The sequence below is a fragment of the Oryza brachyantha genome, chromosome 12, assembly GCF_000231095.2.
Source record: "Oryza brachyantha chromosome 12, ObraRS2, whole genome shotgun sequence".
In the NCBI taxonomy this organism is placed as follows: domain Eukaryota; kingdom Viridiplantae; phylum Streptophyta; class Magnoliopsida; order Poales; family Poaceae; genus Oryza; species Oryza brachyantha.
In genome coordinates this window covers 5,810,960-5,833,698 of record NC_023174.2, presented here as the reverse complement: position 1 = coordinate 5,833,698, position 22,739 = coordinate 5,810,960, and the positions used below count along the sequence as shown (strand labels likewise).

The 22,739-nt window shown below is 44.0% G+C and overlaps 1 protein-coding gene across 6 annotated transcripts; it reads right to left on the bottom strand.

The window, feature by feature from the left end:
- Positions 1 to 12,196: 12,196 nt before the first annotated feature.
- LOC102716551 lies at positions 12,197 to 19,060 on the bottom strand. 6 transcript variants are annotated; one of them, XM_015843303.2, is made up of 14 exons: positions 18,758 to 19,060; positions 18,566 to 18,670; positions 17,998 to 18,075; positions 17,844 to 17,914; positions 15,523 to 17,769; positions 15,135 to 15,440; positions 14,963 to 15,059; positions 14,799 to 14,881; positions 13,897 to 14,084; positions 13,677 to 13,809; positions 13,194 to 13,575; positions 12,909 to 13,112; positions 12,746 to 12,838; positions 12,564 to 12,662 (listed from the first exon to the last, which is right to left on the bottom strand). In XM_015843303.2, the coding sequence occupies exons 4-9, from the start codon at positions 17,870 to 17,872 to the stop codon at positions 14,051 to 14,053; spliced, it is 2,796 nt and encodes a 931-aa protein (XP_015698789.1). In that variant the 5' UTR covers positions 17,873 to 17,914; positions 17,998 to 18,075; positions 18,566 to 18,670; positions 18,758 to 19,060; the 3' UTR covers positions 12,564 to 12,662; positions 12,746 to 12,838; positions 12,909 to 13,112; positions 13,194 to 13,575; positions 13,677 to 13,809; positions 13,897 to 14,050. The 6 variants fall into 6 exon arrangements, 4 of the variants coding, with proteins under 4 accessions (XP_015698789.1, XP_015698788.1, XP_015698790.1 ...); XM_015843302.2 differs by having other exon boundaries at positions 18,815 to 19,060; XM_015843304.2 differs by having other exon boundaries at positions 12,909 to 13,063; positions 18,815 to 19,060.
- Positions 19,061 to 22,739: the final 3,679 nt, after the last annotated feature.

Below are 22,739 nucleotides of genomic sequence, written 5' to 3'. Positions count from 1 at the left end.
TAAAATCCCCGCCGCCTCGCGTCGCCGCTTATCTTTTCCCCTCCGCCACCGAGCCGCCGCACCCCGTCACCATGCCACCGACGTGCGATCTCGCCCTCCGCCGCCCGTCGTCGCCATCCAGTCACGTCGTCGTCTCCGCCTCAACGTTGCCAACCCTCAGCCGGTGTTCACCGCCGCCGGTGGGCAACCTAGCACCCTTCACCGCTGCGTCCGCCCCTTCACCGCCACATCCGATCCCGCCGTCGGACGCCGTTCGTCGCCGCCTATCCGCGTCACCCCCGCCGCCTCGACGTCACCGACCCTCCGCCGCTTTTGCCTCCGCCGGTGAGTGTCACGCCCAGAAATTCTTCACACGAATTTCTGAACTTAATTGTGTATTAAAATCCCTGTCCAGGACCAGCCAGGGTACACAAAAAGACAATGTTGATTACATAACCATCGTTCTTAGAAACAACTGAAAAGAACACTTATTCTAACGAAAATGCAGCGGAAAGAAGGGTAGACTAGCTCCAGCGGGTACGACTCCAGTCCACAGGCGGAGCTTCGATAGTAGACCAGGTCACTCCTAAGAGTCTCGTCCATCGGACTCAACTTCTAGCTCTGGAGGGGGAAATTGAGCAAGGCTGAGTACAAACCACCGTACTCAACAAGTAGCACGGAAAAGAGGGTAATAAATGATGCATAAGGATCATCAAGGACAGGCTAGGGTTAGTTGCAATAAAGTAGCATTTAAATAAATAACAGAGAATAAACCGAATAAAGGTAATTAAATACATTAAAGGGTAAGTAAATAATAGTTGTAAAATAGTACAACACTGTCCAACGTTACATCACGTTGCGACAGGCCCAACCACTACTCAATGTTACACCACGTTGCAGCAGTCCCAAGTGAAAACCAGTTTACCCAAGTCATTAAAGGTTTACTAATCACAGTGAAGCTGGGAGTCCGCCCGTAACCGTGGGCACGGCAATTCGAATAGATTATACTCTAATCAGAGGTATACTGCTGTACCCACAAGACACGACTCCACTATACTTGAACGTGCACCGACATACCACCATAGCATACCGGAAAGGAGACCGTGATAGGACCCGTCACATAACACTCCCTACTTAATCGCATCGCAATTCAGGTTTCACCCCCTCCTTTACACCAAGTCGGGCAGTCCCCTCTTGTGCCTTGGTAGATCCGGAAGCAGCAGAGGCTTTCGTTACACCACGATTGCCCGTCCACACTCCATCACGCCTACCCTTGCCTTGGTACGTCAAATAGTTCGAAGTCGTGCTCCAGATCCCACCTTACCCATTCGGCATGTGGTTAGCACTAACTTACTTCCAGGGTTTCCCGTGAACCGGTCCTTAATTGCCATGGGTGCGACTCTCAAAACTGTGCACCCACAGCCCACCATTATCAATATTTTAGTAGACATTAACCCGAACCGGGTGATGAATCATAATTAACAGCTATTCAGAACTAGTAATGATTAAGTGTAATCCCATGAGCTACTTGTTCTAAGCACGGCTAAGCATTAACCAAGGCCTAACTCTACTCAAGTTACCCATGGTCTTACATGAAATAAGTTGGATAATCAACGGCATAATAATAAGGATTACCCGAGAAATAAATACAGCAAATACTTTATTTAAAACAATGCATATTTGAATAAATAAAGTGGGGAATTTGCAATAATAGGTTCAATATGATCAGAGATGAGTGCCACTTGCCTTGCTCTAGCCCTTGGGGTACTTCGGCGACGATCTCGAAATAAACCGGCTCTTCGGCGGGGTCCGAATCTAAGCGACAAAGCATAAAAATAAATAAAACAGGCACAAACTCTACTGAACAGTAAAAGAAAGTATTTTTAATGGATTCTTGATAATTTTAAGAATTTAATGAAATTTGGATGGGCCTAAACGGAGACTAGATGAATTACTTATGAATTTTAGAAGTTTTTTGGGTTTTTAACTAAACAGAATAGTCCTAAATCAATTATTGCGCAATTAATAGGGCTGCGGACGTCAGCGAGGAGAGAGGGAGGCGCGCCGATAGGTGGGGTCCACCTGTCGGTGGGAGGGAGGGGAGGTGTGAGACCGACACGTGGGCCCGGGGGGAAAGAGAGAGGAATGGGAGGGCGGCGGCTGACCCGTGGGGCCCGTGGGGGATGCTCGGCTGACAGCACCAACCGGCGGGCGGCGGCGCACGGCGACGGCGCACGACGCGGCTGCGACAACGCGACCAGCGGCGATGGCGGAGACAACGGCGGCGGCGAGCGCGGCGCACCGCGGTGACATGACGGGCGCCGGGTGCTCGGGAAGGCGACGACGACGTGACGGGCCCGGTGGCGCGGTGACGTTCCGACGACGATGGGGTCACGTCGGCGTCGGGGAGGCGGGGGTGATGGCGGATGGAGAGGCGACGACGGCGCAACGGAGCGCACACGCGCGCGGCGGCGATGACGACCTTGGCGACGGCCCCCGGAGAGGCAAAGGAGGGAGAGGGAGAGGGGCATTGGCTCACCGCCGACGGGGACAGCGGCGTCAAGTCAGCGAGACGGCGGGACACGGGGTGACGGCCTGTCGCACCCGGAGTTTTGTCCTAAGCCTAAAGTCGTAAAAAGAAATCCGTAAATAACAATCGGCTTAATTAACTCAGAAAGAATTCCTCTAAAAGAACCTAATTTAATTAAATCGTGGCTCGCAAATCGACTAACTGGATTTAAATTCAAATTGCAGAAGTTTAAAATTTGGCCGAACAAATTAATTTAAAACTCGGCAAAAGTGGGGCTTTCCTTTTTCCCTCCTTTTTCCTTTCTTTTTCCCTTCCTTCTCAAATTGGGCCGAAGTCCAATTTTCCTCCCTCCCTTTTCTTTTTCCCTTTTTCTTTTTCTTTTCTCCTTCCCGGCCTCCTCCCCGCGCGCGCCTCCGCCTGGGCCGCTGCCTCCGCCCAGCTCGCTCGCTCGACCGCACCGCGAAGTCCGTCGCCGCTCCCTCCTCCCTCGCGCCACTGACAGGTGGGGCCCACCTGTCAGCGACCGAGCCCTCGCTCGCCCGCGCGCCCGCGCCGCGCCGCGTCGCGCCGAGTCCGAGTCCGTGCCGCCGCCGCAACCGCCGCCGCCGAGACCGCGTCGCGCCCGACTCGGTCTTCAACCTCTGCCCCACCCTAGCCGGCGCGGCCACCCTATAAATCCCAAACCGCCTCTCGCCGTCGCCCACTTTCCCTCTCCGCCCAAGTCGCCGCCGCGCTGCCTCGTTCGTCGCCGCCGGTTGATCTCGCTGTCAGCCGCCCGTCGTCGCCGTCCAGCTACGTCACCGCCTCCGTGCCGCCGTCGCCGACTGGTTGCCGCCCCCGTCGTCACCTGTGAACATCCCCAGCGCCGCGCATTCCTTCGCCGCCCGGTCGCCGCCGCGTCCGACCTCCTCACCGTCGCCAACCGATCTCCGTTGCCACCGCCGATCTTCCGCTCCTACCCGCGTCGCCACCTCCGCCTCGATCTCGCCGACTCGTCCGCACGGTCGCCGCCACCGGTGAGAGCCTCCGTCCTACTCCCCTCTCTCTTCCTTCCCGGCCGACCGCCGCCGAGCCGCACGCCGTCGCCGGACGGGTGCGGAGCTCGTCGTCGCCGCCGCCCGCTGCTGTCGTCGTCGCCTTCGCGACGCCGTCGTCAAGCCGCCGCCACCCACGCCCGTGCGTGCCCGTGCTCGCCGCTCGCTCGACGTCGCCGCGCCAGCCGTCACCGTTGCTTTGCCCGGTTGCGCCGTGCGCCGCCGCCGGCTGCCGCCGTCCGCCCGAGCCGCTCCCCTCTCTGTTCCCCTCTCACCGACTGACGGGGCCCACCCGTCAGCCGTCACACCGCGCCCTCCTCCCTCTCGCCTCCCGTGGGACCCACTTGTCAGCCTCTCCTCTCCCCTCTCCCCCACCGACAAGTGGCCCCCACCTGTCAGCGCCTCCTCTCTCCTCGCTGACGTCAGCAGCCCTATTATAGCGCAATAATTGATTTAGGACTTTTCTGTTTAATTAAAAAACCCAGAAAACTTCTAAAATTCATAAGTAATTCATCTAGTCTCCGTTTAGGTCCATTCAAATTTCATTAAATTCATAAAATTGTCAAGAATCCATTAAAAATACTTTCTTTTGCTGTTTCAATAGAGTTTGTGCCTGTTTTATTAATTTTTGTGCAGTGCACCGACCAAGAGAAAGTCTCCTTCGCCGCACATCAACTGATGGGTCCCGCCTCTGCTTGGTGGGATAATTTCCTGGTTACCCGCACCCCTACCACGGAAGTAACTTGGGCGGAGTTCTGCCTTAATTTCCGCAAGGCCCATATCCCCGATGGGATAGTCACCCAGAAGCGTGAGTTCCGCGCTTTGCAGCAAGGTACCAAGACAGTGACAGAGTACCTTCATGAGTTCAATCGCCTAGCGCGATACGCCCCCGAGGATGTTCGCACTGACGCCGAAAGACAAGAAAAATTCCTTGGAGGTTTGGATGATAAGTTGAAGAAGCAGTTGCTTTCGGGCGACTATGCTGACTTTGAAAGACTAGTGGACAAGGCCATCCGTCAAGAGGACCAGCACCTCCAGATGGATAGGAAGAGGAAGGCCTCGCAGTTCAGGTCTAACCAGCCGCCTACTCAGAAGCCCCGGTTTCACACCGGCCCCCACCCTCAGAATCAGCAGCACGGGCAATCGACCTTTATTGTCCGCCAACACCGTCCCTACAACCCCAACAACTTCTATTGTGGTGGCTTGTCCCAGCGTGCTCCACCTCAACGCGCTCTTCCAGCACCAGCTCCCCGACAACAGAACGCTCCTCCACCAACAGCTCAACCTCCTCCAGCCAGGAAGGATGCAGGTGCAAAGCCGGGAGTGTGCTACAACTGTGGCGACCCAGGTCACTTTGCCGACAAGTGCCCGAAGCCAAAGCGCAGCGGGCAGAGATTTGTGCAAGCTCGTGTGAACCATGTCACCGCGGAAGAAGCACAGGCTACGCCAGAAGTAATACTGGGTACGTTTCTTGTCAATTCCGTACCTGCTACAGTACTTTTTGATTCTGGTGCTACACACTCTTTTATTTCATGAAAGTTTGTGGGATTGCTTTTGTTAAGAAGGGAAAAGTTAAGAAACCTGATGCGGGTTAGTACTCCAGGGCATAGTATGTTTTCGGACCTTTATAGCCCTAATGTGCCCATAGAAATCTAAGGGACATCCTTTCTAGCCAATCTCATCCTTCTCAAATCTAAAGACCTAGATGTCATTTTGGGAATGGACTGGCTTACCAAGCATCAAGGAGTGATTGATTGTCCCAAGCGTACAGTCACCTTAACCAGTGAAGGTGGTGAAGTGGTGACTTATCAGTCGCCGGAATCAGTGACAATCAGGACTTGTTTGAATCAGATGGAAGCAGAAGAGCAACCCTCGGAAACAGTCAAAGATCCGAAGAAGTTGGAAGACATACCAGTGGTTTGTGAGTATCCGAAGGTGTTTGCAGATGATCTCACAACGATGCCGCCAGAAAGGGAGATCGAGTTCCGTATCGACTTGGTACCAGGAACCGCACCGATCTATAAGAGACCCTACAGGATGGCAGCTAATGAGATGGTAGAAGTGAAGAAGCAAGTGGATGAACAGCTTCAGAAAGGTTACATCCGACCGAGTATCTCGCCTTGGGGTGCCCCGGTTATTTTTGTTGAGAAGGACAAAACTAAGAGAATGTGTGTGGACTATCGTGCTTTGAACGATGTCACCATCAAGAATAAGTACCCTCTGCCAAGGATTGATGATCTATTTGATTAGTTGAAGGGAGCCAAAGTTTCCTCCAAGATCGATTTGAGATCAGGGTATCACCAGTTGAGAATTCGGGAAGAAGATATTCCCAAGACGGCATTCACTACTCGCTATGGCTTGTATGAGTGTACGGTAATGTCGTTTGGACTTACTAATGCCCCGGCATTCTTCATGAATCTCATGAATAAGGTGTTCATGGAATACCTGGATAAGGTTGTAGTTGTCTTTATTGATGACATTCTTATCTACTCCAAGTCAGAAGAAGAGCACGAGCAACATTTGCGGACTGTGCTAGAGAAGCTAAGAGAACACTAGTTGTATGCTAAGTTCAGCAAGTGTGATTTCTAGCTGCGTGAAGTGAAGTTCCTTGGCCATGTGATCAATGCGCAAGGTGTAGCAGTGGACCCCAGTAATGTGGAGTCAGTAATCAAGTGGACCCCGCCTAAGACGGTTTCCCAAATTAGGAGTTTCTTAGGACTTGCGGGCTATTACCGCCGGTTCATTGAGAATTTTTAAAAAATAGCCAAGCCAATGACACAGTTGTTGAAAAAGGAAGAGAAGTTCAAATGGTCAAGTGAGTGCGATAAGAGTTTTGAAGAGCTCAAGCAAAGGTTGGTTTCAGCACCCGTGTTGATTTTGCCAGATCAGATGAAAGACCTCCAGGTTTACTGTGATGCATCCAGATCAGGACTTGGATGTGTGCTAATGCAAGAAAGAAAGATAGTTGCTTACGCCTCTCGTCAGTTGAGAGCACATGAAGGTAACTACCCGACTCATGATTTGGAACTAGCAGCTGTAGTGCATGCTCTAAAAATTTGGCGACACTACTTAATTGGTAACAAATGTGAAATGTATACGGATCATAAGAGCTTAAAGTATATCTTTACACAACCGGATTTGAACCTCCGCCAGCGAAGATGGTTGGAATTGATCAAGGATTATGATTTAAGTATCCATTACCACCTAGGCAAAGCAAATGTAGTTGCAGATGCTTTGAGCCGGAAGAATTACTGCAATGCTGCGGTATCAATGGAAGTTTGTGAGCAGTTACAACAGGAGTTTGAACGACTAAATTTGGGTTTAGTCGAAGAAGGTTTTGTGGCAGCCCTAGAAGCGCAGCCCACTTTGGTGGATCAAGTTCGCCAATCCCAAGCAAATGATCCGGAGATAGCCGAGCTAAAGAAAAATATGCGAGTCGGTAAAGCTCGAGATTTTTCAGAAGATGAACATGGAACGATATGGATGGGAAACAGGTTGTGTGTACCAGATAACAAGGAGTTAAATGAGTTGATACTCCAAGAAGCTCATCAAACCCAGTACTCTATTCACCCCGGGAGTACCAAGATGTATCAGGACCTCAAAGAAAAGTTTTGGTGGGTTAGTATGAAGAGAGAAATTGCAGAATATGTCGCCTTGTGCGATGTTTGTCAACGAGTCAAAGCAGAATACCAAAGGCCAGCAGGACTGTTGCAACCTCTCCAGATTCCAGAATGGAAATGGGAAGAAATCGGGATGGATTTCATCACTGGTCTACCAAGGACTGCTGCCGGTCATGACTCGATTTGGGTAATTGTTGATCGATTGACGAAGGTCGCTCATTTCATATTAGTTCACACTACCTACTCGATTGACGAAGGTTGCTTTGCCCGGTTGCGCCGCGAGCGCCGCCGCCTCGGTCGCGCGCCACGCGCCGTCGCCGGACGCTGGTTGTCGCCGTCGCTGTGCGCCGCCACCAGCTGCCGCCGTCCGCCCGAGCCGCTCCCCGCTCCCCTCTCTGTTCCCCTCTCACCGACTGACGGGGCCCACCCGTCAGCCGTCACACCGTGCCCTCCTCCCTCTCTCCTCCCGTGGGACCCACTTGTTAGCCTCTCCTCTCCCCTCTCTCCCACCGACAAGTGGCCCCCACCTGTCAGCGCCTCCTCTCTCCTCGCTGAAGTCAGCAGCCCCATTAATTGCGCAATAATTGATTTAGGACTTTTCTGTTTAATTAAAAAACCCAGAAAACTTCTAAAATTCATAAGTAATTCATCTAGTCTCCGTTTAGGTCCATTCAAATTTCATTAAATTCATAAAATTGTCAAGAATCCATTAAAAATACTTTCTTTTGCTGCTTCAGTAGAGTTTGTGCCTGTTTTATTTATTTTTGTGCTTTGTCGCTAAGATTCGGACCCCGCCAAAGAGCCGGTTTACTTCGAGATCGTCGCCGAAGTTCCCCAGGGGCCAGAGCAAGGCAAGTGAGACTCATCTTTGATCATATTGAACCCATTATTGCAAATTCCCTGCTTTGTTTATTCAAACATGCATTGTTTTAATTAAAGTATTTACTGTATTTATTTTCTTCGGGTAAACCTTATTATTATGCCGTTGTTTATCCGACTTTATTCATTGATGGACGAGGGGAAACTTGACTAGAGTTAGGCTTAGGTTAATGCTTAGCCGTGCTTAGAACAAATAGCTCATGGGATCACATTTAATCATGCTTAGTTCTGAATAGCTGTAATATTGATTCATCACTCGGTTCGGGTTAATGTCAACTAAAATATTGATAATGGTGGGTTGTGGGTGCATGATTTTGACAGACGCACCCATGGCAATTAAGGACCGGTTCACGGGAAACCCTGAAAGTAATTAAGTGCTAACCACATGCCGAAATGGGTAAGGTGGGATTTGAAGCACGACTTCGAACTATTTGACGTACCGAGGCAAGGGTAGGCGTGATGGAGTATGGACGGGCAATCGTGGTGTAACGAAAGCCTCTGCTGCTTTCGGATCTACCAAGGCACAAGAGGGGACTGCCTGACTTGGTGTAAAGGAGGGGGGTGAAACCTGAAGTGTGGTGCGATTAAATAGGGAGGGTTATGTGACGGGTCCTATCACGGTCTCCTTTCCGATATACCATGGTGGTTTGTCGGTGCACATTCAAGTGTAGTGGAGTCGTGTCTTGTGGGTGCAGTGGTACACCTCTGATCAGAGTATAAACTATTCGAATAGTCGTGCCCATGGTTACGGGCGAGCTCCAGCTTCACTGTGATTAGTGAACCTTTAATAACTTGAGTAAACTGGTTTTCACTTGGGACTACTGCAACGTGGTGTAACGTTGAGTAGTGGTTGGGCCTGTTGCAACGTGGTGTAACGTTGGACAGTGTTGTGGTATTTTACAACTGTTATTTACTTATCCTTTACTGTACTCAATTTCCTGTACTCTTTTTAATCTCTGTTATTTGGTTTTACTGCTGCTTTATTGCAACTAACCCTAGCCTGTCCTTGATAATCCCTATGCATCATTTATTTCCCCCTTGTCCGTGTTACTTGTTGAGTACGGTGGTTTGTACTCAGCCTTGCTTAACTTTCCCCACCAGAGCTAGAAGTTGAGTCCGATGGAGGTGCCTCTCAGGAGTGAGCTGATTCGCCGTCGAAGCTTTGCCTGTGGACTGGAGCCGTACCCACTGGAGCTAGTCTACCTTTTTCTTTCCGCTGCATTTCCGCTAGAATAAGTATAATTTTCAGTTATTTCTAAGAACGATGGTTATGTAATCAACATTGTCTTTTTGTGTACCCTGGCTGGTCCTGGACAGGGATTTAATACGTAATTAAGTTCAGAAATTTGTGTGAGGAATTTCTAGGCGTGACACGGCCGGCGGCGAGGGTGGCGAGGCGCGGGCGGCGAGATCGACTACGGCGGCGGAGGTGGAGGGCGCGGCGATGGTTCGGGCGGATGGGGAAAGGGCGGCGGCGGCGCTCGTGCGAGGGGGTTTTAAAGGGGGAGAGGCGCCGGCTAGGGCGGGATGGCCGGTGGAGACCAAGTCGGTCCCGGCGGTGGATTCGGTGGCGGCCGTTGCGGGCGGCGGGCGGAGTACGGCTCGGCGGCGAGGCTGACTCGGGCTCGGCCGGTGCGGGGAGGCGGCGTGGACCTCGCGCGGCGTGGGCGCGCTGGGCCGGCTAGCTGGGCCGAGCAGCCAGCGGCCCAGGCGAAGGGAGGCGCGCACGGCAGGAAGGCTGACTCGGTTGTGCCGAGCTGGAGGGAGAGGTGGGCTGGCTCGGCGGGGCCGGCCCGGTAAGGAGGAGAGGAAAATGAAAAGGGAAAAGAAAGAAAAAGGGAAAGGAGGAAAATTAGACTTCGGCCCAATTTGAGAAGGGAGGGAAAAAGAAAGGAAAAAGGAGAGAAAAAGGAAAGCCCCACTTTTGCCAAATTTTAAATTAATTTGTTTGGCCAAATTTTATACTTCTGCAATTTAAGTTTAAATCATGTTAATCGATTTGCGAACCTCGATTTAATTAAATTAATTTCTTTAGAGAGATTTGTCCAAAGTTAATTAAGCCAATTATTATTTATGAATTTCTTTTACGAATTTAGGCCTGGGATAAATCTCCGGGTGTCACAGTGAGCGACTCCACTCCCGTCTCCCTCCTCGTCCTTCCCCTTCGGTCGTCACCTCCGGCCCGTGCGTCGTTGCCGCGCGCGTGCACCGCCGGTCGCCGCCGCCGTGCCGGTCGGGCGCCGTCTCCACCACCGCGCGGTCGTTGCGCCGTCGCCACTGCACCGTGCGCCGTCGCCGTCTCCGCTCGCCGGTTGGCGCCGTCGGCCGAGCATCCCCGTCCCGCTCCCCTGCTCTCTCTCTCTCTGACCAACGGGCCCCAACCGTCGGCCTCCCGCCCCTCTTCCCCTCTCTATGTCCCGCGGGCCCCACAGGTCAACCGCCGCCCTCCCCTTCCTCTCTCTTTCCCCCCGGCCCACGTGTCGGTCTCACACCTCCCCTCCCTCCCACCGACAGGTGGACCCTACGCGTCGGCGCCACCTCCCTCTCTCCTCAATGACGTCAGCGCCCCATTTAATTGTGCAATAATTGATTTAGGACTTTTCTGTTTAGCTAAAAACCCAGAAAACTTGTAAAATTCATATCTAATTCATCTAGTCTCCGCTTAGGTCCATTCAAATTTCATTAAATTCATAAAATTGTCAAGAATCCATTAAAAATACTTTCTTTTACTGTTTCAGTAGAGTTTGTACGTGTTTTATTTATTTTTGTGCTTTGTCGGTTAGATTCGGACCCCGCCAAAGAGCCGGTTTACTTCGAGATCGTCGCTGAAGTTCCCCAAGGACCAGAGCAAGGCAAGTGGCACTCATCTTTGATCATATTGAACCTATTATTGCAAATTCCCCCATTTATTTATTCAAATATGCATTGTTTTAATTAAAGTATCTACTGTATTTATTTTCCGAGTAATCCTTATTATTATGCCATTGTTTACCCAACTTTATTCATGCTAGACCAGGGGTAACTTGACTAGAGTTAGGCCTAGGTTAATACTTAGCCGTGCTTAGATCAAGTAGCTCATGGGATCATTTAATAATCATGATTAGCTCTGAATAGCTGTAATAATGATTCATTACCCGGTTCGGGTTAATGCCAACTAAAATATTGCTAATGGTGGGTCGTGGGTGCTTGGTTTTGAGAGTCGCGCCCATGACAATTAAGGACCGGTTCGCAGAAAACCCTGGAAGTTATTTCCGTGCTAACCACAAGCCAGAATAGGCAACGGTGGGATTTGGAGTGTAATTGCAAACTATTCGACGTACCCAGGCAAGGGTGAGCGTGATGGAGTATAGATGGGAGTCGTGGTGTAACGATGGCCTATGCTGCTTCCGGATTCACCTAGGCACACGAGGGGGCTGCCCGACTTGGTTTAAAGGAGGGGGCGAAACCTGAAGTGTGGTGCGATTGAATAGAGAGGGTTATGCGACGGGTCCTATCATAGTTCCCTTTCTGGTATGCCATGGTGGTATGTCGACGCACGTTCAAGTGTAGTGGGACTATGTCTTGTGGGTACAGTAGTACACCTCTACAGTGTAAATCTATTTGAATAGTCGTGCCCACGGTTAAGGGCGAGCTGTCAGCTTTACTATGATTAGTGAACCTTTAATGACTTGGGTAAACTGGTTTTCACTTGGGACTACTACAATGTGGTGTAACGTTGAGTAGAGGTTGGGTCTGTCACAACGTGGTGTAACGTTGGACAGTGTCGTAGTATTTTACAACTGTTATTTACTTACTCTTTAATTTATTTAATTACTTTTATTCAATTTAATCTCTGTTATTTATTTAAGTGCTGCTTTATTACAACTAACCCTAACCTGCCCTTGATGATCCTTATGCATCATTTACTACCCTCTTTTCCGTGCTGCTTGTTGGGTACGGTGGTTTGTACTCAGCCTTGCCCTATTCCCCCCCAGAGTTAGAAGTTGAGTCGGATGGAGGTGACTTTCAGGAGTGAGCTGGTCTGCCGTTGAAGCTTTGCATGTGGACTGGAGCCGTACCCGCTGGAGCTAGTCTAGCATTTTCGTTAGAATAAGTGTTATTTTCAGTTGTTTGTAGGAACGATGGTTATGTAATCAACATTGTCTATTTGTGTACCCTGGCTGGTCCTGGACAGTGATTTTAATACACAATTAAGTTCATAAATTCGTGTGAGGAATTTCTGGGCATGAAATTGTTGTTGAGCTGCAATTGCCATCTGAAACCTAGTCGGTACGTAACTTCGAGCTCCTGGTGTGCCAATATCTGATGGAGTTGGCCCTAGACCTAGGCCACGAACACATCCTCTTGGTTCCTTTTCTCCAAGTACACTTGAATATAGATCACCTTGTTGAATTGTCCTATCTTTTAGCTCTGGAAATCTAACAGCTGCTTCTTGTAGTTTATTCTGTAATAAGGTTGTGTCACATTACCCATGGAGAAACTGATAGTTCACGAATGCAAAAAGAATGTACACACACTTACAATAGTTGATTCTGCATCTTTTGTAGGAAGCCTCTTTTTTTGTGTATGTGTAAAGACGAAAAGTTCATCTCTGCGGAGTTTGTAGCCAAGTTTCTTTTCCTATGAGAAATATTTTTATTAGCATATTTGGTGTTATCTAGAATTGAGTACTAAGTTCTTATTGGAAGAAATTTTTGCTTTACTTTCTCATGAGCCACACATGCAAAACTCATGCTTCCAGATGTATGAGGCTAGGACTGTTGAGCACGATTTTGTTGCCCTATTTTTGATCGAGTCTGCAACAGAATTCAAACCAAAAATCTTAGCTCCATTTATAATATTAACAACACAAGGTTGATGTCTTACCTTGGATTTTTCAGATCGCCAGAAACTAATAAGCCACTCCCAATCATCATCATTAACTCTCTCGTCACGCCTTGCAATGAGTTCCTCATCACTCAAGGTTGGATCGAATAAATTTTTTTTCAAGTCTCCCTTAAAATCCCTCCATTTCTTTGCTGCTGTTGCCATCACAAAATTAAGAACACCTTGATCAACCTCATACTTTGACTGGTTTAAGGAAAAAAAATTCAAAAATCAGAAAAAGACAACCATCAGACAAAATTAGTATTGAAATTAAAATTGTAGTACCTTCAAGTCAATCCACAGTTTAAACTTTTTAGAGGGATCAACAAACCTCCAGTCATCATGTTTATATGGGACTCTATACTTTTTACCAATGTTCCAATATAGTTTTTAAAGCCTGCAGCATACTGACCAACTGGCTGACCATATTCATTTACATCAATTTTAATTTTAGGTTGGTCTTCTCTTTCATGTATGTCTCTCTTTCTCGTTCCAATATAGTTTTTAAAGCCTGCAGCATACTAACCAACTGGCTGACCATATTCATTTACATCAATTTTAATTTTAGGTTGGTCTCCTCTTTCATGTATGTCTCTCTTTCTCGTGATTTTCCTTCCATTCCTTTTCTTGTTGACAAGTTGGCCAGCATTAAGAACTAGAGCATTTTCTGTCACAAAAGAACTGAGAAATTAGGAAGCATTCCAAATAACTATTTGTTTAACTCATCATATTCAAGTGGCATACTGTATGCAGTATGGAATAAAATACCTTCAGTGTCATGGGAGGGATCATAACTAGGATCCTAAACATCCATTTCTTGTTCATTGTCAATGTCATCCCTTCTAGGCCTAGGACACAAAATAGGACCTGCAAGTACTGCCTCACTTGTAGTATGAGTTGTCTGCAGATAAGCACATAGCATGTGTGAAAACTACTTGATACAAATTATTTGCAATGCACACAATATGAAAACTAATAAATGCGTAACCTTTGTTATTTTCTTGGAAGGATTTGATGAGCTAGCTCCCCGTAGACCATTTAGCTCTTTCACTATACGCCCAATATTTAGAGCTCTCATTATTTCTTTATTTCTTGCCACCTGTTCATCCCTCTCGACTTCATATTGGGGTAGCCTAGCAGATTTACCCGTCACTTGTGAACTTGCCATTTTTTCGCCTAAAACAGAAGACAAATACATATTAATTTGTCTTTATCAAAATTATGGAAAAACAGAGTAACTATTAACAAAGGTTTTCATGGAAAACACAAGAACATGTAAATACTTCTTACTGTTTTGTTCTTTTTTCAGCAACAATTATTCCATCAATGTCTTTTCTAACACAAGCAATGCCTCCAGAAGGAATATTTACACTAATATTCGAATGGAGATTAGGGACTGAGACATGTATATCATTGTCATTATCTAAATTTTCATTTTCTAGCTCACACATATTATACAGGCCTCGTTGTCTGAACTGATCAACAGCAAACCAATCAGTATTGATGGGGTCTTGAACGTAGTAAACTTGAGTAGCTTGAGATGCCAAAATGAAAGGCTCATCTGATGTCTTCTCCGCAGTATTGAATAAATGCTTGAAATTAACTGTAGTTATTCCGAATTGATCAGTTTTTACCCATTTATCCTGTATGCGATTGTCAACCCAATCACACTTAAATAAAGCGACCTTTCCTTTGCCATGATAGTCAAGCTCCAGTATTTCCTTAATGATCCCATAGTATGTCTTGTTTCCTACCACAGAGTTTTCACTATTTCTTCCCTCAAAAGATGAGGTCTGTGCAACTAATGCAACCCCACTACTTTGTATTGACCTATTCTCATCATAAGATTTTGTGTGGAAATTGAAACCATTAATAGTGTAACAACTGTACTTTTGTGCAAACTTCATGGGCTGCATAGCTAAAATTATAATTTCCTCCGATACTTCCTCGCCATTTTGAAGTATATCATCTACCTGTGGTTATATATTAATTTTGTTAAATTGAGTAACTTGCATGTAAAATTTGCATATTTGTGGAAGTCATGTTCCACTTACATGTAATTTAAACCATTCATGAAAGGTGTTATGCTGGACATGATTAATTTCTCGTTTACTTCGAACACCAATTGAGGAAAGATAATCATTGTGTTTTCTGCAAGGGTTAGATAGCTTAGTTTAGGAATTAAAGTTATGGACTGTGTAGTATACTAAATTTGAGAAAACTTACTGCAAGTAAGGTTCTATGTTATCATAGTTGAATAAGACATATCTATGTGCTTGCAGCCATGTTTTGTCATCTAATGTCACAGCACACTTTCCCACCAATCCTCGACCAATATTGCAAAAATAAGGAGGGCCTCTACGGGTTTCTCTATGTAAACCTTCATCATTTCTAACTCGGCGAGTGAATCTAGTCTCGCCTTGTAAATAACGGGAACAAAATGTTAGACTCTCATCAAACAAATAGCCCTTAGCAATTGATCCTTCTGGATGACTTTTAGTGCGTATATAACCTTTACACCTCATCAAATACCTATAAATATAAAATAATTGTTATTGATGCAAAAATGTATGGGATAGATGTTGCGACAATAAGTACTTGTAGAAAGAAATACCTCTCTATTGGGTACATGTTGCGAAAATGTACTGGACCAGCCATTTGTGCTTGTGCAGGTAGATGTACCATTAAGTGTACCATAATATCAAAAAAAGAAGGAAGGAATATTGTCTCAAGAACGCTAATGGTTTTAGCTATTTCAGCCTGTAGCTTTCGCATGTCACTTATACGAATAACAGGTGCATACATTTCTTTGAAAAAGTTGCTAACACGAATCAGTGCAGCACTAACTCTTTCTGGTAAAATCCTCCTAACAGCTAAAGGAAGCAAATGTTGCAAAAGGACATGGCTGTCCTGGCTCTTTAACCCAATTATCTTTTTCTCATTAACTTGAACATTGCGACGTATGTCTGATGCACAACCATCAGGAAACTTGACACTTTTTAAAACTGCACAGAATAACTTCTTCTGATCTAGACTCATGGAGTAAGGTGCTGCAGGTAAATAAAATTTATCATCTTCTAATTCAATAGGGTGAAGATCTTGCCTAATATTGAGAGCCTGAAGGTCCTTGCGGGAATTCAAATTGTCCTTAGATTTGCCATCAAGACCTAATAGTGTGCCAACAATGTTATCACACACATTTTTCTCTATGTGCATGACATCAAAATTGTGTCTCATCAGTAAATCCTTCCAATATGGCAACTTGAACCAAATAGACCTCCTTTTCCAAATGGTTAATGGCTCATCATCCTTGCGCTTTCGTTTTTTTGGTCTTTTCCCAGATGGATCCTTCCCAAAAACTGTGTGAAGAATTTCTGTTTGCATCAGAATTTCCTCTCTAGTAAGGGGAGTAGGTGCTGGTCTAAGTTCTATAATACCATCAAATGAGTCTGCATCAACTCTAAATTCATGGTTTGCATCTAAGAATCTACGATGCCCCATGTAGCAGGTCTTACTCCCATTTTTTAAAAATAAAGAACATGTATTTGAGTGGCAATCAGCGCATGCCCCTTCACCGGAGGTAGTACATCCAACCACATAACCTAGACCTGGGAAATCTGTGATAGACCATAATATGGCAGCACAAAGTTGAAAATTCTCACCCTTTGAAGCATCATATGTTCTAACACCATTAACAAACAAATCAAACATGTCGTCAACTAATGGCTCAAAATAAACATCCATGTTATTACCAGGTGCATGTTTACCGGGAATTAACAATGAAAGGATGAAGTTTGGTTGCTTCATACACTTCCAAGGTGGCAGATTGTATGGAATCAGAATAACAGGCCATATGCTATAATTAACATTCATAGATCGGAATGGATTAAAACCATCTGTAGCCATTGCAAGCCTCACATTGCGGGCATCTGAACCAAACTCCTGATGCATGTAGTCAACATGTTTCCAGCATTGGGAATCTGCTGGGTGCCTAAGTAAACCATCTTTCGTGCGCTCCTCATCGTGCCATCTCATGTCACGTGCTGTACTTGGGGTTATAAACAATCTTCGTAGCCTTTTCTTTATTGGGAAATAATGAAGAACTTTATTTGGAACCTTGTGCACACGTTTTCCATCTAGGCTTTTATTTTCAGATTTCCACCGTGAAGTTTTGCATTTTGGGCAACTATTAGCATTAGAATGATCTTTCCAGAATAGAATGCAATCATTCTCACATGCATGAATGCTAACATAACCAAGACCTAGGCATTTCACTATTTTTTTTGCTTCATTATAGTTCTTAGGGAGTGTTGACCCTCCAGGAAAAGCATCATTTAGTAAGTCCAACAGCATGTCAAAACTTTTATCTGTCCAACCCCCAACTAGTTTGGTATGAAGTAGCCTAACTAAAAACTGTAGTTTTGAATAGTTATTACACCCTGGGTACAGTGATTGACCAGCATCTTCTCCTAATGCACGAAGGGCCTCTGCATCTTCATTGGATGACCCATCCAAACTACCATCATCTTCTAGATCCCCTCTATCATCTAAACCACATGCTAAGTCTCCAAGCAAATTAGAAATATCATCATCTTCGTCCAAATTATCTTCACCCTCATTTATGTCATAGTCATTCTCATGATTATCCATAAATGATGAACTTGTTTCCCCATGAAACATCCATATCCTGTACCCCTCTATAAATCCCTCACAAATCAAGTGCTCACGAACATCAGTTCTTTCTCTCCATGATGAGTTCACACACTTTCGACAAGGGCATAGTATTTTATTTCTGACAGCAGAATTACCAAATGCAAAATTTAAGAATCTTTCCAACCCTTCTAGGTATACAGGAGTGTGCCTACATGTAACATGTATATATCTTGTTATTTTTTAAATCATTGTGGTGTAAATATGTGAAAATTTGTTTTGTACCTAGGTTTGTCCATCCATCCTTTATCCATGGGGCACACAGTTGGTATTGAGAAGCTAGCAGACTAAATAAGCTTGACAGTCGAAAAGATTAAGCATTACTTGTTGCAGTAAACACCACAATTACTTTAAAACATGAGAAGGAAGTGTAACATACTAGTTTTGATTGTCCAAAGAAGTCAACTAGTGAAGTGTGAGGCAAGGTTACTCGCAGAGGTAAAAGCCACTCCTTATCCTGACAAGGAGCCAAACAAAATTAAGTAGAACAATAATTTTTATCTCACCATGTTTTATATGATTAGTACTGCAACAAAAGATGACATTTTGAATTATTTTATATTGTGCCTAGCATTAACAGATATTAACAAGACAAAGAACCTTGAAGAAAGTACAGCAAGCAAACCAAGGATAATAAGATAATATAGTCAAATCAGTTTTTATATAACAAACAATACTTTTTAGCTACTGGAGGTGCAAAAAAGCACAAAGAGAAGCACATGAAACAAGCTAGCATACGACCTGGAGATACATGTAAAAGTTATATTTGGATGCTAGTATTCAGCTAACCTCAACCACCATATAAAATTATTTGCATTTTATTTTTAGAAAAACAATGGTTAGAGTTTCATCACAGGTTCGAATCTCTCATCATATAACTAAAAATTTCTTGAAGCACTAATAAAAAAGACAACTAGAAATCATAGATAGGTCAATATTTTACATACCGTTAGAATTTGGGTAAGCAAAACACTTGTTTCCTTGAACTAGAGCAACAAACTCGAAGGGAACAGATCTGAGATATAGTATCCACCTTTTTTCTTAGTTCAGACCTTAAAAAAAAGACAGGAAAAGCATCAAATTAGACAAATCCCAAGTAGCACTGCCACTAGAATCTACCAAATCGCAGGTAACACAACTGATTAAATCCAATCAAACAAGAAACTGGCTCCTCCTTTGGGTTTCGAATCTTGCACCTGTGGGCTGCAGCAGGAAGGATTGGGGTCTAGGGAAAACAGGGCTTACGATGAGTGGGGAAGGTGATTAGGGGAATAGAGAATGGGGTTGCTGCATGCCATTGTTGGAGGTTGCATGCAGGAACAGCCAGAAAGTGGATGAATGGGGAGAGAAGTTGAGCAGCTAGGGTTCTTGGAGAGAGAGACAGAGAGATTGGGAAATAAGGATGTGGTCGGGATTAGTAGCAGCTGGGCCTTTTCATTTGGCGCCAATCCTCCCGCAATATTTTTTCCAGACAAATTGACCAGCCGTGTAGTGTGGAGGAGGAAAACACACCAGTCTCATTTCAACTTCCTGGCAGATGCACTGTCAAAAGATATTATCGGCAGATGGTCTGTAGTAGAATATATAAATTCCCGACAGATACAGTGCATGCATATATATTTAAAATTACCGGCAGATGTTTTATCCCTTATTTTACAATTGCTGGCAAATAGGTTGACAGTGACCTTTAGCGGCACATAGTTAGCCAACAAATTTATACTTTTAACTGCAAACGTATGCCGGGATTTTGTGTCATGGTGTAGTGATTTGACCGGATGTCGGAAGCGGTTTTTAGACACAAATGAAAAAACAAATTTCGAATTCTATCTGGAACTGCGAGATGAATGTTTTGAGTCTAATTAATCCGTCATTAGCACATATTGATTACTGTAACACTTAATTATGGCTAATTATGTCCTAATTAGGCCCAAAAGATTCGTCTCATGATTTCTCCTATAACTGTGTAATTAGTTTTGATGTTCATGTATACTTAATGCTTTATTTAGACATCGAAAGATTCGATATGATGTTTTTAGGAAAAAAATTTAGGAACTTAACCTAGCCTCAGCATGGGATGGGAGGTGGCTGGTAAGCTCCTAGTCGGCGGCATCCCGAGCAGTACGGGCGCACACGCACGACTTGCAGCACGGCCACAGCTAGCTTGGCCTGGCAGGAGAGGGTGTTACGCGCAGCATAGGGTGTGACCGGCGAGCGCCCAAGACGTCCGGCCGGGGTGGCAGCAGGATAATTAGATACTACGAAAACATAAGTCTATTAAAAAATTAGATTTAATCAGCCTATCATAGTTACCCCACAATGGATTTACGTACTTCTAATGTCATGACAAGTTACTTTCATTTTATTTTTAAGTTATTTCTATAATATATATAAATTAATTTTATTTTGTATTAAATTTATTTTTATATGTCTAAAATGTAACTTAATGAAATCTGAAAGTAATTTGGATATATTATGAAAGTAGTTTGTAATTTTTCATCAAAATATAATTACGTGAGATCTTATTATAAAGATTTAATTGTTACGAACACAACGGTGTAATTGGATCGTAGATCGGATGAGTAGTTTAAGAGAAAATTGTATTTGAAGCATTGATGATTTCACTTGATGGACTAATAGTACATTTTTAGTAGAGTATAAGGTCACATGTGGCTAATTAGTTGATGTCTGCTATTAGCCCGTGTGGCAAATTAAAATAAACATATGTGGCTAGTGTGAACACCGTAAAGTTAGTTAATATAGTGTAACTAACTAGAATAGAATATAGTGGATGTCTCGGCGTCACTTCTTTTTTTTGGGTTACCCTAGGGCTCGCAGAGGGTGATTTCTATTTTGGGTATAACACTAACGCGTTACCGCGCATGATGTAGATGTATCCAATATAAATAGGACACTAATTCTACTGTTGTGTATAATATTTTCAGATGATCAGACCCACCAGATGTTTCGAAATTCTAACTATTGCACCATCTTGCACTTCTAGTACTGCAAGAGAGTAGAAGAGAAACATATGTGATTATTTACTGTTTAGGCGCACCAAGTTTTTCTATCTTGCGGTATAAGGAGGTGGCTTGCACACTCATGTCTATATATATACACACTCATGACTAGATTGCATGTCCGGTAAGTGTTTTTCATGCTTAACTGGATATTTTACTGTCTCGAGGTTTTGAATGTTGATCGAGTCCATGGCGTTTCTTGCAAGTTTTGTAGACTGGGACACGACTTTTGCCACTAGCCTTGCGATCCCGCGTCCTCTGCGTGCTCACGTTTTATATTGACGGTAATGCATGGCTCAATATTGGAAACTTCGTCGACAGGTAATTCGTCAACAAAATTTTCCAACAACCACAGTTTATCATGAGATATATAATATGTACATAATGTGCTGAGCCGTGATTTTTGCCTTTGTCGTACTTGGAATTATATGGTTTCTTAAGATAAATAAAGCTTCATTGAAATCAGGCAATTCCATTAAAATGATACAACCATACTGATAACCACTTAAGGATAACATAAACCCTTAAGACCTCTTATATATTTGGACTGAGGGAGTATATAATTAGGGACGAGTTCTCACATATGACTTATATTTACATGTTATGCCCGTATAGCAAATTAATTACAAGGTACAATAAAGTTAATCTGTACTGAGGATTTTCAAGAAATCCACTATGTTTATTACTCTCTCCGTTTCTTAATGTAAAATGTTTTAACTTTTCTGGTTGCAATGTTTGACCATTTTTCTTATTCAAAAAATATGAAAATATAATTTATTTTGCTTGTGACTTACTTTATTATCAAAAAGAACTTTAAGCATAACTTATTATTTTTATATTTATACTAAATTTTTGAATAAGACGAATAGTTAAATGTTGCAAGAAAAAGTCAAATATCTTACATTATGAAACGGAGGTAGTATAATATATGTATGTACTCATTTTAAATATAAAAAAGAAGGGTATGATTAGCGTATAGTTAATTTATTATTAGCTATAAAATTTTTAAAATTGGTTGATATGATTTTTTAAAATAACTTTAGATTTTTTGCAAAGTAACACACCATTAGCAGTTCGTGAAAAGTGAGCTTTGGAAACCAGAAAATATCGGTAGCGAATATGAGGTAAATAACCGCGTTGTTGAAAAGGAGAGGTAGAGTGATGAACTATCTGATTTTCTCCACACTCGCAGCTCGAACCGCTCATCTTTGTTAAAAAAAAATTCGGGCTCTATTTCATTCCATAAAAATAAAATGTTTAATTGTTAGTAAAAAAATGTTCCAGTTATTAAAATGCTGAAACATAATTAAAAAACACTCTAAAAAATTTTCTTTGTATATTGTGAAATAATAAGTTTTCGTCTATTGAAAAGACAACGAAGTCGTGTTCATCAAATGACAAAAATAAGAAACATTATTATAAAAAAGCCGATGCAATATTTTTATTTAACACAAAGGAACATTAGGAAAATATTGACTGAAACATCGGGAAAATTACAAAACAGTATAATTTCATATCTAGCTCTTCCCCTATCCATTATCTATAAAACAACATCAACGCATCGAATGGAACATTTCAATTCGACACAAATAAACATATATTTTAGTTTACTATAATATAATCATGTGAGCAATGCGATGATCAAATCGGATCATAGATTGAATAAATAATTGAGAAAGAGATTTTTTGATGATCGCTAAAAGAGAGAGAGGCCAATGCAGAGTCGCAAGCACAAGGCGCTTGTGACAGTTCCATTTTTCCTTATAAAACGTGGCTATGTAATCTCCATATATAAATCCTATTTGCCCTGGAAAGACGCTGGTTGATCCGTAATTCAACCGAGATGAATCACTCAGACAACAACCCGAGGAAGACCAGGAATACTTGGCCTGCCCCAATTGGCCGACCATTTCTCGATCCCCATTTATTTCCTTACCCACCCAATCCACGCTCAGACTCTATCCAATGCCGAAAGATTTGATTTTTTGACCCCCACAAAATTAAGGTCAGATTAGAGCAAGTTCAACGGTACAACCAACTATTAACTTCAATTTATTTATAGTCAATCTAACAGCCAATTCATATAATAGTTACCTACCAAAAC